General features: G+C 41.3%; 1 protein-coding gene across 8 annotated transcripts in view; it reads right to left on the bottom strand.

Moving 5' to 3' along the window:
• DNAAF11 (dynein axonemal assembly factor 11) overlaps positions 1-16,653 on the bottom strand; it is a 72,454-nt gene that overhangs the window by 39,265 nt on the left and 16,536 nt on the right. For all 8 annotated transcript variants that reach the window (XR_011491393.1, XM_070476990.1, XM_070476994.1 and 5 more), the window contains 3 exons: positions 13,081-13,158; positions 5,484-5,656; positions 2,277-2,503 (listed from right to left, as the gene is read on the bottom strand). Coding sequence is in view for 7 of the 8 variants with exons in the window: in XM_070476990.1 (XP_070333091.1) it covers positions 2,277-2,503; positions 5,484-5,656; positions 13,081-13,158 (478 nt within the window). In the remaining variant the exon portion in view is untranslated. The remainder of the gene's footprint in view (positions 1-2,276; positions 2,504-5,483; positions 5,657-13,080; positions 13,159-16,653) is intronic.

The raw sequence follows: 16,653 nt of genomic DNA, 5'->3' as shown, positions 1-16,653 counted from the left end.
AGTGCACCAGGCCCGAGCACTTGTCTCATGCACCCAACCTGGGCTGGTGATCTGTTTCACCCTAGATAGTATACATGTTTCGATGCTGTTCTCTTGAAACATTCCCACCCTCGCCTTCTCCCAGAGTCCACAAGTCTGTTCTATACATCTGAGTCTCTTTTTCTGTTTTGCATATAGGGTTATCATTGCCATCTTTCTAAATTCCATATATATGTGTTAGTATACTGTAATGGTCTTTATCTTTCTGGCTTACTTCGCTCTGTATAATGGGCTCCAGTTTCATCCATCTCATTAGAACTGATTCAAATGAATTCTTTTTAATGGCTGAGTAATATTCCATGGTGTATATGTACCACAGCTTCCTCATCCATTCGTCTGCTGATGGGCATCTAGGTTGCTTCCATGTCCTGGCTATTATAAACAGTGCTGCGATGAACATTGGGGTGCACGTGTCTCTTTCAGATCTGGTTTCCTCAGTGTGTATGCCCAGAAGTGGGATTGCTGGGTCATATGGCAGTTCTATTTCCAGCTTTTCAAGAAATCTCCACACTGTTTTCCATAGTGGCTGTACTAATTTGCATTCCCACCAACAGTGTAAGAGGGTTCCCTTTTCTCCACACCCTCTCCAGCATTTATTGCTTGTAGACTTTTGGATAGCAGCCATCCTGACTGGCGTGTAATGGTACCTCATTGTGGTTTTGATTTGCATAGAAATGCAAATTAAAATGAGATGCTATTTAACAACCAACGTGATTGGCCAATGTTTTAAAAATCACATTATCTACTGTTGACAAAAGATCAGGAACTCTCCAACACTGCTGATATAGGAGTTTAAGTTAATACACTTTAAAAAACAATTGGGCAATGCATACAAAGTTGAAGAGATGTTTATAATTAATATGCAGCAATGTCACTGCTGAATATATGCTACAGAAACTTCTGTACTTGCACAAGGAGACGTGTGCACCATTGTGTGAAAGAAATGAGAAATGGAAAACCACTGACACAGCCACCCAAAGAGGAGTAGCTGCATCAGGGCTGATCTTCAGCTGACCCTCCTCCTGCCTCCCTCCTCCCCTCCACCTCCTCCCTCCTTCCTTCCTGTGTTCTCACACTAGGGCCACACGGATCGCTGGAGTTGGTGCTTATTCTGATCTGTCGGGGCCAAAGAATCACTCACTGTCGAATATTTTGAATGCCCGCTCTGGGATAAACTGTGACTTATTCAGTCGATGGAATTTTATTTCACAGCTAAAATGAATGAATTCGTCTTACATGTCTTCATATGCGTAAATCACAAAAACATAATACTGAATGAAAAACAAAGCTGTAGAAAGATATCATTCATGCTAAAAAAAAAGAAAAAAACATAAAACTACTCCTGGTTAAGTAGTATTAAGTACTACATAATTATGTGGTAAATATATGACAATACAGTGGGATCGACATGATACCAAACACTACTAAAGTACTGACTTTAGAGTGGTGGATGCCACAGGATGAAAGGAGCAGAGGGACGGGGGAGAAACACTGAAGGAGCTTCTCTATCGATGCTCTATTAAAAAAAAAAAAAGGTAAACATGCCCACTATTGACATTTAATACATGTGGGTGGTGGCACACACAATAGCTATAGCTGCCTATTTATTTTTTTTAACTTTTATGTATATCTGAAATACATCATAATTATTATTTTCCCAAGTTTAAGAGATTCTGTTATCAAAATATTGAAAGATTTCATTGTATGGAATCAAATCAACTGACTACAGTTGCAATTCCCTTAAAATAAGCAAGCATGAAAAATTCATGTTTATAAAAACGACCAATTAGGGGCATATTAATCACATTAAAAATGCATTCATTAAATAATTCACAAAACAGAACATCTTATGCAATCAAAATTGCTCAATTTATAATAATGTGATTTGCATTTAACTTCTCTAAAATATTCCTACTTTAATAAATCAAAGTACACCTGCTAATTCAGCTTTCCTGTGCATCTTTCAGAGAGCTTTGTCTGAGGATAATTTTAGATGAGAATTAAAGCTGCTAGTTTAGAAAGGTTTCCCCCCACTCAAAGGGAAGAAAGCCTCACAGAATGGTCACAAACAATGAGATGATCATACATGGTCTTCCCCAAAATTCATATCATAATTTATTTTTCAAATCAATCATCTGGACTCTAAGTGGCACTGTAAACACCTTGGGAAGAAAACTTTTTAACCTAAGTTTTGCTTTTAACATAAGTCAACCAGAGAGTACACTCCGTTTACCTACAGGGGAGTACTGATGTCCGTGTACCAGTGTCCATCAGAGCCGGTGTGATTTCTCTCCATCTTGCTTTTGTTTTCCTCCTCCTTCAGCTTCCTCTGAGCTTCTTCCTTGTCCTTGGCTCGCTTTAGACAGTAAGCTTTCTCCTGCTCTCTGATTTTTTGTTCAACTGCTGCGAAGTTCTGTAATGCCCGAATCCTTTCTGAACGCTCGATTTCTTTACCATCCAACCACTGGAACAACAGCAACAAAAAAAAAACCAGCCAACAGTGCATTTATCCCAAAGCTGCAATCTGAATCAGCCCCAAGAGGACTTTACTTGCAAGACTGGAAATAATAAATAATGCACCTTAGTGATACGGAGTTGAAAGCAAAGTAATTAATGGGAAATATCACGAACTTTGATCTAAATCAGTGTTTTACTTCACACAATTAATACAGTTTACAAAGCATCTTTACTGGTAATAACAATAAGTAGGTCTTCTGTGGAAACTGATTATTAATGACAAGCTTTCAAAATATATTAATTCTGTAACTGCTCATTGTGTTAAGAATTTTAATATCTCAGGGAGAAAGGGCCTTGTATATTGCCCAAAACTGAGCTCTAATGCAAATGGGCCCAGAATCGACCCACACCTTGATCTACCACTTGCAGCCTTCAGAACAGTGAGATAAATTCCTGATGTTCAAGCTACCCTGTCTGCAGAACATTGTTATCATAGCCCTAGGAAATAAGACATCTGTTAGGACAACTCTGGTCAAAGTAGATAACAAGCTTTCAGTGAAATGGTATGTACTGATGAATCTATTTGCAGCGAAGATGTACAGAATGTACTTGTGGACACGCTGGGGGAAGGCAAGGGTGGGATGGACTGAGAGAGTAGCATTGACACTCATACACTACGTGTATATACACACGTGTGAAACATGCAGCTAGTGGGCAGCTGCTGAAGGGCACAGGGAGGTCAGTTCTGTGATGACCTAGCGGGGCGGGAAGGGCCGGGGCAGGGAGGCCCACGAGGGCGGGGATATGACTGATTCACGGGGTTGCATGGCAGAAAGGAACACAACATTGTAAAGCAATTTCCCCCCAATTAAAAGAAAAATAGATTCTGAAGTTTATCAGCCTATTTTTAAATACTAGTAAACACATTTATGAGTACCATTCTTCAAAGAGAGGCTGTTGCCTGTTGTAGCAGCTGAATCACAACAGTCTTTCTGAAAGGAAAGACTTGACCTGAGACCTGTACATTACCCCAGAGAGAAGCAGGGAGTGTGGTTATTGTGAGAATGGTGGGCTTTTAGGTTCAAATCCCACTGGGGCCACTTGCCAGGTGTGTCACCTTAAACAAGGAGCCCCAGCTTTCCAAGGCCAGGCTTCCTCATCTCAGGATGCTTCTAATCACCTCCCTGCAAGGGTCCAGGAGCATCAGCGATGCTGTGTCCCAAGCCCCGGGAACAGCCCTGACCCGTGATTCAGGCTCCTGTCTGATGGCTCACACACCCCTAGCCCGACACTGCCGGGCTGACCAGGCCCAGCTGGGATGACGGTCCCACACCCTTCCGGGGACATGGCATATAGCATCCCTGTCTCTAAAATTCTGCTTCTCATCAGTTCATTTTTTCAGGAAGTGCTCGTACAATGATGACTGGCCTGGACGATGTCTGAGCTACTATATCACTCATTATAAATATATGTTCTATATTCAATTATCTGAGTTGTTCATTCTTTTAACCAAAGACATTTTACATTAGGAAAAAAATGTATTCTATTAATCCAGCAATTTTGCCTACACAGAAGACAGCAGTCTAAACACAAATGCCTTCTGAGGATGGAGCACAAGGCCTGGGAGAAAGCCAGCGCCTCCACACGTTCTCTGTGCAGAGGCAAAATGCTGCTCCCGCTGCTGGGGGCGCGGGTCACCGAGAGGATGCGACTGCGAGCTGGACCCGGGTGATCACAGGCTCCTCACCCCGCCCCTGTCCTGGCAGGTGCGCTCTGCCCATCGTTTCCACACTAGGAGCTGTTCCGGGGTGCAGCCTTGAGAGTGGAAGGTTCTGTTGAGACCCTCTGGACTGAACCCAGTTAATGCCTCTCTACAAACCTGTGAGATTCTAGCTGGCGGGTGCAGACCCATACACATCTTATTGCCCAGAACAAGCTTGGTAAGGAAGCTTCCTTGCTTATGAGACCCGCCACCTGCCAGTCTGTCTCCGGAGAGGCCACCCCTTTCTCTGGCCTCTCCTTGCCTTCTGTGTATGGAGGCCTGTTCCACACTTCACCAGAGAAGTCTCGAGGTTTCAGACCAACACATGCAGGTCAGGAGCTCTTGGAGTTATTAACACATTAGCATTAATAGTGCTATTTAAATATTCTCGGGTGTAGGATTTCTCCAGAAACTGTGTGTTGTTTCCTGGTTTGCAAAAATATCAGACATGGGGAGATGCAGAAGAAATTAAAACATAGAGTAGCAGTTCTCGAATGAGGTCCCTGGACCAGCGGCCTCAGAGTCACTCGAGAGCCTGTTCCGAATGCAAACTCTTGGGTGCCCATCAGACCTACTGAGTGGGGTACTCAGGCAGGGGGATGGCGGCGGAGAGGGGGCAGTGACCACGAACCCCATCTAAGTATTCCAAAGCATACGAGAGCCTGAGAATTAACATAGCAAGTGAGTTAATAAAAAGCAATAGTTTAAAAAAAAAAAAAGGCACAGGAGTTTAAGAGTATGAACTCACTCAGATGTGTCCAGTTCTGCGCAACCACATGGACCGTAGCCCACCCAGACTCCTCTGTCCATGAGATTCTCCAGGCAAGAATAATGGAGTGGGTTGCTATTTCCTCCTCCAGGGGATCTTCCTGACCCAGGGATGGAGCCCACATATCCACCTCAAAAGCCCTAAGCTTTTGGTGAGCTCTTAGTAATAAAGGACGCCCTCTATACAATGACTTGAACCCATCAAGAAAGCTCAATTCAACTCTGTGCGTTCTGAATGAGAAAGGAGAAAAATATGCCCATTTATTTCTCCAAACTTTATTAGAGTTATTAAAAAAATTTTGAAAGTTCAGTGAGCCAAAGAATTCGTTTTGATTTTTCTGGACTATTCCATTCTCTAAAACAACACACTCTCTGAAAACGCTGGGAATAAATCAGGAATCACTGTGTAGCTGCTTCATTTTTTCCGAGAATTTCGTATCACGGAGATAAAGCATACCTTTAACTGCTGAAGAGTTGCCAGCACGAACTGTCTGTAGCCGTCAAAGTCAGCACAGGGGTTTCCCATGAGGAACAGCTCCTTCAGGTGGATGTTGCCTTGAAGGGTTTTAACACTGCTCAGCTCCCCGATGAAATTCACCGTCAAGTCAAGCTTTGTCAGCCCTTCACAGCCTGGTGGGAGAAAGGAAAAGAAAACAAAGCCCAGAAAGTCACCCAGGTAGTAGAACGTGTACAGTGGCACATCACAGAAGTAACATCTGCAGGGATTGGAAGTCTGTTCACTAACTGCACTGCCGACCAAGGATGGGGTGGGGAGGCAGCTGGGGGGGGGCGTTCAGGAGGGAGGGGACATATGCATGACTGTGGCCGATTCATGTTGATGCATGGCAAAAACTATCACAAAGTTGTAATTATCCTCCAATTAAAATAAATAAAAATTTTTAATGTTAAAAAAAAATGGCTTAGTCTTGATTCACTTTTCTGGGTCTCTCTTTACTTTCAATCCCTGAGTCCCTCAGGTCGAAGGAAATCCTCTTCGTGCCCACATCTGCAAACTCTGGGCTGTTGACATTTGGATTCAGTTACTAACTGGGGTGAAGAAGGTCAGGTATAAGCTGCTGCTGTGGGAGGTGCTGCATCAGAACAAAGGTCCCTTTAGGGAAGGCACTGGAATCTGTGGGCCTGAGAATTTTACCAGTGGTTAGGACTCATCTCAGTGCAAAGGGTGATGGCAGGAATTCCCCCAAAGAGAAGGCATTCCATAAAATCAAGCCTCAGAATTCATCTTTATAAAATCACCAAAGAGACACAATGGCTTCAAGATTACCATGCACTGAACCGAAGATGTCAACAAATGCAACAAAAAGGAGTGCGGTCCTCAGAGGGATGACAGAAAAACGGACAAGTCACTGAGCAGACTGCAGTAAATGTGTCCCACCAACTTTATTACAGAGATAGCCAGATGATATAGAAACCCGAATCAATTTCAAGTTTGAATTGACTCCCCTCATCTGAATTCCATGAGCACTTGGTAGTTAGGAGTGTAGACCGTGGAATTTGACAGACCTGAGTTCAAGTCTTAACTCTGACATGTCCTTGCTGTGTGATTTTGCAAAAGTCACAAGCCTCAGTCTTCTCATCTGCAGTTATAATAGTATTGGCACCTGGTTCAGAGGTGCTTGTGAAGACAATAAAAGATGATTCGTGTGAAGTACTTAGCACAGTGCCTGCCATTTAGGAAGCTTTGATAACCATGAGCTAGGATGAGAACCAGCCCAGTGAGCACCTGTCTGGTTCTCACGTGGCTTCTTAGCACATGTGCCTACAGGGAAACGGGGACACTTAGTTTCCATGGGCAGTGAGTTTACCGTTTCTCACTACCAGCCAAAGAAGAGCTGACCTTGTTTCTACGGCGGCCCTGTGGGAGAGGTTCACATAAGGCTGTCTCCCCCGTGACCGGCTCACAGGTGCTGGATTAATATGGCAGATTTGGTAGGCATCAGTATCTAGAGAACCATCGCCAGCTGACAACCCAGTTCTACCTTATTCTGTGCTCATTTCTTCAAACTTCTACATACTCCACTTTTCCTACAGGCTTCCTGATTATACACTGCTTTTCTGTCATTGTTTTGCAGCTATATAACTTAGGGTAAATTTTGGTTCCTGATATCTTATATTAACTTCACCAATATGAACCAGATTGGTTCTGAATTCAACCAGAATTCAGATTGGTTCATAGCTCTGCAATCATGTCGCCGATGGCAAGGTGCTTCTCATTTCTAAAGGCTGTATGATGGAGCCAGTCTCGCTGAATGAAAGTGTTCTCGCCCCTTACTGATCCTAGCACCTGTCTCCACCTTGTCTAGAATCCCACGTGGCCCTCCTCTCTAGTCATACCCAAGGCCGGTCTCTCCCAAATAAGTTAGTTCTAACTCAGCGCTTCCAGATATAGGTTCTTCCATCCATCCATCTATCCAGGAGTTACTGGGTACCTATGTATATAAGTTGCTGACCCAGGTCTTCAGGATAAAGTGATAAAAAATACCCATGGTATTTCACTTTAAGCTAATGTGCAGTGTGGAGAAAAAGAAGAGAATTGCAGGAAAAGAAAATTTAATATGCAAAGGCACCAAGAAGTGAATCTAGAGAGGTAGGCAGAACTCAGAGGTAGGCAATCCCCACTGAGACATCACAAGTCACCTTGACTCTACATTCACTGCTCTTCTATCTCAATCTCCTGGGCTCCGCCCATAGTAGCTGGCCTCTACCCCCAACACTCTATACTCTTCGAGTAGACTTGCTCCTCTAAAGGTGACCAAAGACCGTCCTGCTGACAGATCTAATAGACCCTCTTCAACACACGATGTCACTCGAAGAGTCTGCTGCATATGGTGGGATTGACCATGGACTGTCCCTTAAATCCCCCAACTGTCTTGAAACAGGGATACTACTGTCTCCTTGTTCTCCTTTATAATGTCATCTATTCCTCTCAATCTTTTACAGGCTTTTCCACCCCATCAGTGGTGATACAACCCAGATTTCCATCAATGACCCAATACTCCCCTCTCCTTGTGGTCCTGACGACAACAGTCATGTTCACTGGTTTTACTAACCCCAGATCCCAATGACTCCCAAATAAGAACCCACATCTGACCATCCAACTGAACACCACTCTCCTGTTTCTACATGTCTGCAAGACATTCCACATTCAACACGTCCAGACTGAATTCTCCACATTTTATATCACTTTCAACTCCTCAAAACAGCTTTTCTGCCTTCTTTATGTCTAGACGTTATTGATGTCATCACCATTTTGTATCAGACATGATTTGCTTCAGTTTGTATCTGACTGTATCACTTTGACTTTTGAAACTGTGTGTTGTATTACTAAGGTAAAATATGAATTATTAAAAAGACGAATACCTAAAATACACAAGAACAACTCAACACTTTTATATATTTGAGATTCCGCTACATAGGTGAAGGAAACTCAGTAACTTCTTATCTTCAAAACTGAATTTTTAATATATTGGCAAGGTTATCATATAAATTTTTTTTTCAGCATTCTACCTATCAATACATAAAAGAGGCTCTTAAATGTTTCTTTTTCCTCTTGATCCAGAATTTCATTGGGAAGGAAAAGGTCCTGGTCAAATACATCAACTGGGAACAGGTAGTTTGTACAAAACTGTTCAGAACAGTTCTATTCACAAGAGCAAAAATAATTAAAAACACCTACAGTGCCAAACAATAAACAGTTATTTAAAACATATCAATATACTTGTTAATTCAGTCATTAAATCATAATAATGTGAACTCAGTCACTGTATGAAGAATAAATATGAAACTAGACAAATAAATATAATTAAGTTTATATCTCTGTGCCTGTATGTTTCTTTATATTAGCAAAAAAAAAAATGTTAGATGTATTTTATGAAGTGTAAAGGATATATCTGGGGTAATCTGACTTAAGATACAGGTTGCCTGGTATTTCTTAAGTTTACTTTGTGACACTTGAGAGATATTTTAACCATATTTTCTTCCATATAAGAAAAGACTGACATTTGGAAGACTCCAACAAACTAAAAAATTCAGATAATTTTTGGATTTTGCTGTAATTTTGTAGATGCAGAACCCTCCAAATGTTCATTATGTTTTTCAAAGTGATGAATCTTAATTTTTCTTCTGCTAGGCCTACACATAAGCAATTAAGCCACATCTGCCATTTGAAAGAACAATTCCTGCTGAACTAGCCAGCCAGAGAAAACCTCCTCTTCGGAGTTAGGGTACCCCTGCCTTCAACTGTGTCCCACCCTTTATCCTCTGTGCTGAGAAGATCCAGCTCAGCGACCCACAGGGGTCTGAATGTCACTGAAACCAACACGGTGATTTCCCAAGGGGGAGAGCTGGCACTCACAGAAGCCCCTCCCGTCTTCCCAGGTTAGGGTAGGTGAGGGGGAGTGATGGAAAAAATAGGCACTTGATTCTATCTGGTGAATCCACAACAAGAAAAAAAAGAAAGAGGGATACAGTTATGGTTTGCCATCCAGCAAAACGAACAAACAAAAATCCAGCTTATGTTTAAGATTACACTGAGATTGACTCAAGTAGGTGAGCTGAGTATATACACCCTCCTCTCTACCTCAAACATTTAAACCAAACAAAAAGTACACATCTGCCAAAAGACAAGGCACCCACCGCTCCCTACTGCCCAGCTCCCCAGGCAATCCCGAGCCCAGTGCATCTGTATTAGAGCTGGAAGGCAGAGCACCAAACGAGGACGTGTCCACTGCGGACCAAGCTCCCAAAGCTCAAAGACAATAGTGACAATGCTACCCTCTAGTGGTCTGTGGCCAACACACACCGCAAAACCCAGAACTCCCCACCTCCTTTCAGATTCTTTGCTAAGGAAAAGAACAAGCCCTGGACAAGCCAACCGAGAGGGAGAGTTTAAATTCCTTCTCTGACATCATAGACTGACACGTCACTGCTACAGAACATAGATATAAGGCAGATTTTGTCATTGCATGCGTTCACATGAGACTATGGTAAGCAGGCTGGAGAGTGGAATCTGAGAGGGAGCTAAGGCAGAAAGATGCCAGTGACGAAAAGAACCATCTCAGCTCCAGCACTGATGATGGTTTGGGGGCTTTCTTAGTGATGATGCTGCAGGTTTTGAGAATGGACATTAAAAATGTATGACAAATATTTATGTCTTTATTGATATACAACCTTGATGGCCACTGAAATACCAGTGTCGACACTGTGAGACAAAGAGGCTAAAGTCCAACACAACCCAAGTAATGTCCTCCTAATTTTAGCCCTTGGCAGGTGGGAGTGGGGTGGGCAGAGCGGCTTGCCTGCTCCATGCCTCTGCCCACTCGCGGAGTCCATGTGCTGCTGCCAGCCAGGCAAGAGGCTGGATGCGTAAACACAGCCTCACAACTGCAGAGTAAGCCCACACAGGCACCTAATCAACCAAAGCCTTTGCGGTTTCAGCAGACACCGAGTGGTACTGGACGCTGAGGGGGAAAAATAACAGCACAAAATAGAAGCCTGCGAAGTGTAAAACAGGAAACCTCCCAGAACGTAGAACAATACGACAACGCGGTTTAAATAAGGAACACAGGGGAAGCGACATGGAAGATCAACCTAGTAGGACGTTCTACTAGATTAAAAGAAGTTCTAGGGGAGACCAGAGAAAATAGGGGATGGATATGCCTGTTACCTCGGTTGTGGTGATGGTTTCACATGTGTGTGCATAGGTCCAAACTCAACAAACTGTATACATTAAACATGTGCAGGTTTCTGTACATTGATTAAACCTCAATAAAGTTATTGAGGAAGAAAGAACCCATTGGGTTCCAAAGAACACCAATGAGGAAGTTGACAAGAAAACCCACAAAATGGGAGAAGATATCAACAGATCACTTATTTGATTGGACGCTAGCATTCAAAACATAAAAATAAGTCTTACAATTCAACAGTCAAACAACAAATAAGCTGGTTAGAAAATGGGCAAAGATTTTGAATAAAGAAGATTTCTCCAAAGAAGATACACAAATGGCCAATAGCACATTTTTTAAAATGCCCAAACTCATTAGTCATTAGGCAAATGCATATCAGAACAAAAATGAGATACCACTCTACACCCACTAGGATGATTACTACAAAAATAAATAAATAAAAACAGAAAATGACAAGTGTTTGTCAGGATGGAGCACTCATAAATTGCTAGTGGGAGTGGCAAATGGTGTGACTGCTTTGGAAAACATTTGGCAGTTCCTGAAAATAGAATTAAGCACAGAGTCACCATATGACCCAGGAATTCCATTCCTAGGTATACTAAACTAACAGAAAACATAAGTTTATGCAAACACTTGTACATGAATGTTCACAGAGGCTATACTTACAATAACCAAAAAGTGGACACAACTCAAACATGCATCAGCTAATGAACAGGTAAACAAAATGAGGTGTATCCATATTGGAATATTATTGAATATCATTATTATTATTTGGAATACTATTATTATTATTGGAATATTATTTAGCCCTTAAAAGGATTAAGTACTGATGCATCCTACAATATGGATGGACCTTGGACACATTAGGCTAAGAAGTCAGAAGACCAAATATTGTCCATATATTGTTTGATTCCACTTACATGACATGTTCAGGATGGGAAAATCTATGGAGACAGAAAGCAGATTAGGGGTTGTTAGGGGCTGAGATAGGAGGTGAATGGGGAGTGAATGCTAATGAATATGGGGATTTCTTTGGGGGTGATGAAAATGTTCCAGAATTAGATAGTGATGTTGGGTCCACAACCTTGCAAATATACTAAAAATCACTGAATCATGCATTTTCAGACAGTGAATTTTATGTTGTTGTTCAGCCGCTAAGTCATGTCTGCCTCTGTGACCCCATAGACTGTTACGTAAATTATATCTCAAATTTCAAAGTACTAAATAGTCCAAATATTTCCATTTGGAAACATTTACATGATAAATCTGAAGTACATTAGAGAGATTAAATGTAAAGAATGATATGACTATACTTAGAACTTTGATGGAATATATCTGTATTCAGAAATCATAAAGAAGAAAAAGACTGATAAACTGGACTATACCCATTTCAAAAATAAGACTTTGGAACAATACCAGCATCTTGATTGAAACAAAAGTAGCAGACTCAAGAGAAAAGATTTATAACATATATAATGAGGTATTAATATCTGGAATATATATGAGCACATGAAGAAAAATCAGTAGAAAAAAAAGCCAAAAGTTATGAAACAGTTATTCACATAAGAAAAAACACAAATATTCAATAAACATCTGAAAGGTTATATGGAAAATCAATAATAATAAGTGAGGTACAAATTTTAAAGTTTGCTAGAGAACAATGCCTTCTGATCACTAAGGAAAGATAGCTTATAAAAAGCATTAGTGAAGCTGGGGGGAAAGTGGGTATTCACACTGACCACCAATACAAGTGGGAATCAATGCAACCTTCTTGGAGAACAATATTTTCCAAAACTATGTATGTTAAAACCAAGGAATTCTAAGAATCTACCCTAGAAAAAAATTTACATATGTACACAGAGTGCAATATAGAAAAATGCTAATTGCAGCCAAGCTGTTAGAGCAAAATGCTGGAACCACCCAAGTGTCCATCTGCAGATCAGCGGTTGGATAACTGAGTCTACAATCATCCCATCATCCAGGGCTCCCCACCTTTCCTGGATATCAGAAAAACAAGGCAATTTCATGGAAGAAATTCATTTTGAAAACAATATTCATAGTATGATCCCATTGATACAAAGCAAAATGTAGTAATACTGCCTTCTATACACCAGAAGGTTAATACCACTGACTCAGGGAAGGAAGCTGGGTTAGGAAGGGGCCAAGGGGACTTCCACTATTGAATTTATGTATCTTACTATCATCTGACTTTTTCCAACGAGAATGACAAATATAAGACTGAGGTAAAAATGTTAATTTGAAAAGTCTACCTATTGTTTAAGCAATACTGTTTAAGTCTAATTTTAAATATCAATTTTAATTAATAAATAATTAGAAGAAAGTTCTTACCTTCTAGATTTTCAATTTTTTCAATGTTGTTTAAAGCCAAATTCAAATATTCAAGTTTCTTGAGTTTGCTAACATTTTCTGAAACATACAAATAATGGAGTTAGTTAACTTTCAAGATAAAAGACATTTTTACATAATCTGTTATGAAAATGACAACAAGAGTCTAAGAATCATTATGGTTATCCAAAATCATGTTGCTTTTCCAAACCTGTACCTGTACATCAGACATGGCTGGTTGCCTACTCAGCATCCGTTTCTCCCTCTCTTCTTCCCGAGGGAACCCAGTTCTGCTCATGTCTCTGCTCAGCCCTAACTCTGGGGTTAGGCTTAACCATGCAGGCCAAGCGCATGGCAATCCCATGTTCCTTGGTAGTGAGAGCTCGGGAGCCCAGGCCGAGTCATCCTGCCCAGGGCAGTCTCCTGGCAAGTGTGGTACAGGGCAGGGCGTGCACAGCCTGTGCTCCTGATCAGATGAGAGGCAACGGCCTGAGTTTTATGCTTGTGAATTTCCTTTCTCTTTTTCCTGTGTGTGTGCGCAGTTGCTCAGTCTTGTCTGACTCTTGGCAACCCTTTCGGCTGCAGCCTGCCGGGCTCCTCTGTCCACGGGATTTTCCAGGCGAGAGTGGAAACACTGTCTTTACTGACTTACAGTCATCCTGCAAAGCTGAAGGAATCAGCTGTAGGATGAAGCCCACAGTGGCTGATGCAGCAGAGAGAAGGAACCGACCAACCAACCCTGGAGACTGGCCTGTCTCTAGAGTTAATAGTTGGGTTAGAGGGCAGATTTCCTCACTGCTAAGTCATCTTGAGTTGTGTTTTCCTTTGCTTGAAGTCAAAATCATTCTGATACAGGATTATGGTTTTAAATAAATATGCAAGCCCATATAGGCAAAGCAAAAGCATAAATAAGTCAAGGAATCATTCTAGGATGGGGCCCTTTAAAAACAGCTTAAATAATACCATAGCTTACATTGCTGAGTGCTTATTACAAGCCATACAATTTTCTAAGCATTCTGCATATTATCTCATTTAATCTTCCTAATAACCCTATGAAGTAAAAACTACTGCTGTCTCCCTTATACAAATGAGAACATCAAGGTGCAGAAAATTAATCTAGTTATTCAAGGTTAAGTGGCAAAGCCAGGAACTCTGACTGCAGAGTCTGGCACTAAATCATTACATCGCACTTTTAAAGGAGAGTCCTTTCTAAGACAACACAAATACAGAAAACCCTGCTAGGAAACATGCATCACGGCAGGCTCACTTGACACTTCCTCTGCACCATTTTCCAGGGATATTGTGACAGTCAAATATGACAATTTATAACCATCACCTTCATCATCATCAATATTCATCTAAAATTTATAAATATCACATATTTGCTTCCATAGACCTGAGAAGAAAAATTACCTCTCCGAGCCTCAGTTTACTCATTTTTTTAAATGAGGATTTTTGAACAAAAAGCTTCTCTCAGCAATTATACCATTCTAAGCGATACTGATGCTGACAAGAGTTCCAAACCAATATCCGAGTATTTGATCATCAGAGATTTGTAGAGCTCTAGGTGGCAAAGATTATAATAGAGCACCTAGTCTATACCCCAAACAGAAATATACAGTTATCATTGTTAAAACTGCACAACAAAATACCTTTCCTTCTCCATTTTTGTTATATGTATAACCCTCTAAATGCTAAACTATATAACCTCTAAATGCTAACTGGTAGAAGAAAAGTTAAGATTTGTTTTGTAAGGGTTTCCTAAATTAAATCAAGGACAATGGGCCAAATTGGTCAGGAAAAAAAAAAAAAAAACTCTCTATAAGGAAAAATACACAGAGTTTCCTGGGCACCTGGAACAGGGGGTTAGTGTTCTAGACCAAACCATCCTGGGATCAGTTCCCACGCAAAGGCTATATAAAACCAGACCTACAAACCCATCCCCAGGAATTGACTGTGGCTCAGATCATGAACTCCTTACTGCAAAATGCAGATTTAAATTGAAGAAAGTGTGGACAACCACGACTAGACCATTCATGTATGATCTAAATCAAATCCCTTATGACTACACAGTGGAAGTGACCAATAGATTCGAAGGATTAGATCTGACAGAGTACCTGAGGAACTATGAACAGAAGTTCATAAGATTGCACAGGTGGCAGTGATTAAAACCATCCCCAAGAAGAAGAAATGCAAAAAGGCAAAATGGTTGTCTGAGGAAGCCTTACAAATAGCTGAGAAAAGAAGAGAAGTGAAAGGCAAAGGAGGAAAGGAAAGATATACCCATTTGAATGAAGAGTTCCAAAGAATAGCAAGGAGAGATAAGAAAGCCTTCCTCAGTGATCAATGCAAAGAAATAGAGGAAAACAATAGAATGGGAAAGACTAGAGATCGCTTCAAGAAAATTAGAGATACCAAGGGAACATTTCATGCAAAGATGGGCACAATAAAGAACAGAAACAGATGGACTTAACAGAAGCAGAAGATATTAAGAAGAGGTGGCACGAATACACAGAATTATACAAAAAAGATCTTCATGACCCAGATAACCATGATGGTGTGATCACTCACCTAGAGCCAGACATCCTGGAATCCAAAATCAAGTGGGTCTTAAGAAGCATCACTACAAACAAAGCTAGTAGAGTGATGGAATTCCAGCTGAGCCATTCCAAGTCCTAAAAAATGATGCTGTGAAAGTGCTACACTCAATACGCCAGCAGATTCAGAAAACTCAGCAGTGGCTACAGGACCACAAAAGGTCAGTTCCTATTCCAGTCTCAAAGAAACGTAATGCCAAAGAATGTTCAAACTACTGCACAATTGCATTCATCTCACATGCTAGCAAAGTAATGCTCAAAATTCTCCAAGTGAGGTTTCAACAGTACGTGAACTGAGAACTTCCAGATGTTCAAGCTGGATTTAGAAAAGTCAGAGGAACCAGAGATCAAATTGCCAACATCAACTGGATCATAGAAAAGGCAAGAAAATTCCAGAAAAAGATCTACTTCTGTTTCATTGACTATGCTAAAGTCTTTAGTGTGTGGATCACAACAAACTGTGGAAAATTTTTCAAGAGATGGGAATACCAGACCACCTGATCTGCCTCCTGAGAAATCTGTATGCAGGTCAAGAAGTAACAGTTAGAGCTGGACATGGAACAATGACTGGTTCCAAACTGAGAAAGGAGTATGTCAAGGCTGTATACTGTGACCTTGCTTACTTAACTTACATGCAGATTTCAATTCAGTTCAGTTGCTCAGTCATGTCTGACTCTTTGTGACCCATGGGCTGCAGCACGCTAGGCCTCCCTGTCCATCACCAACTCCTGGAGTTTACCTAAACTCAAGTCAATTGAGTCAGTGATGCCATCCAACCATCTCATTCTTTGTTGTCCCCTTTTCCTCCTACCGTCAATCTCTCCCAGCATCAGGGTCTTTTCAAATGAGTCAGCTCTTCACATCAGGTGGCCGAAGTATTGGAGTTTCAGCTTCAACATCAGTCCTTCCAATGAACACCCAGGACTGATCTCCTTTAGGATGGACTGGTTGGATCTCCTTGCAGTCCAAGGGACTCTCA

This window comes from Odocoileus virginianus, chromosome 15, assembly GCF_023699985.2.
Source record: "Odocoileus virginianus isolate 20LAN1187 ecotype Illinois chromosome 15, Ovbor_1.2, whole genome shotgun sequence".
NCBI classification, from domain to species: domain Eukaryota; kingdom Metazoa; phylum Chordata; class Mammalia; order Artiodactyla; family Cervidae; genus Odocoileus; species Odocoileus virginianus.
This window is presented reverse-complemented; position numbering and strand designations above follow the sequence as displayed.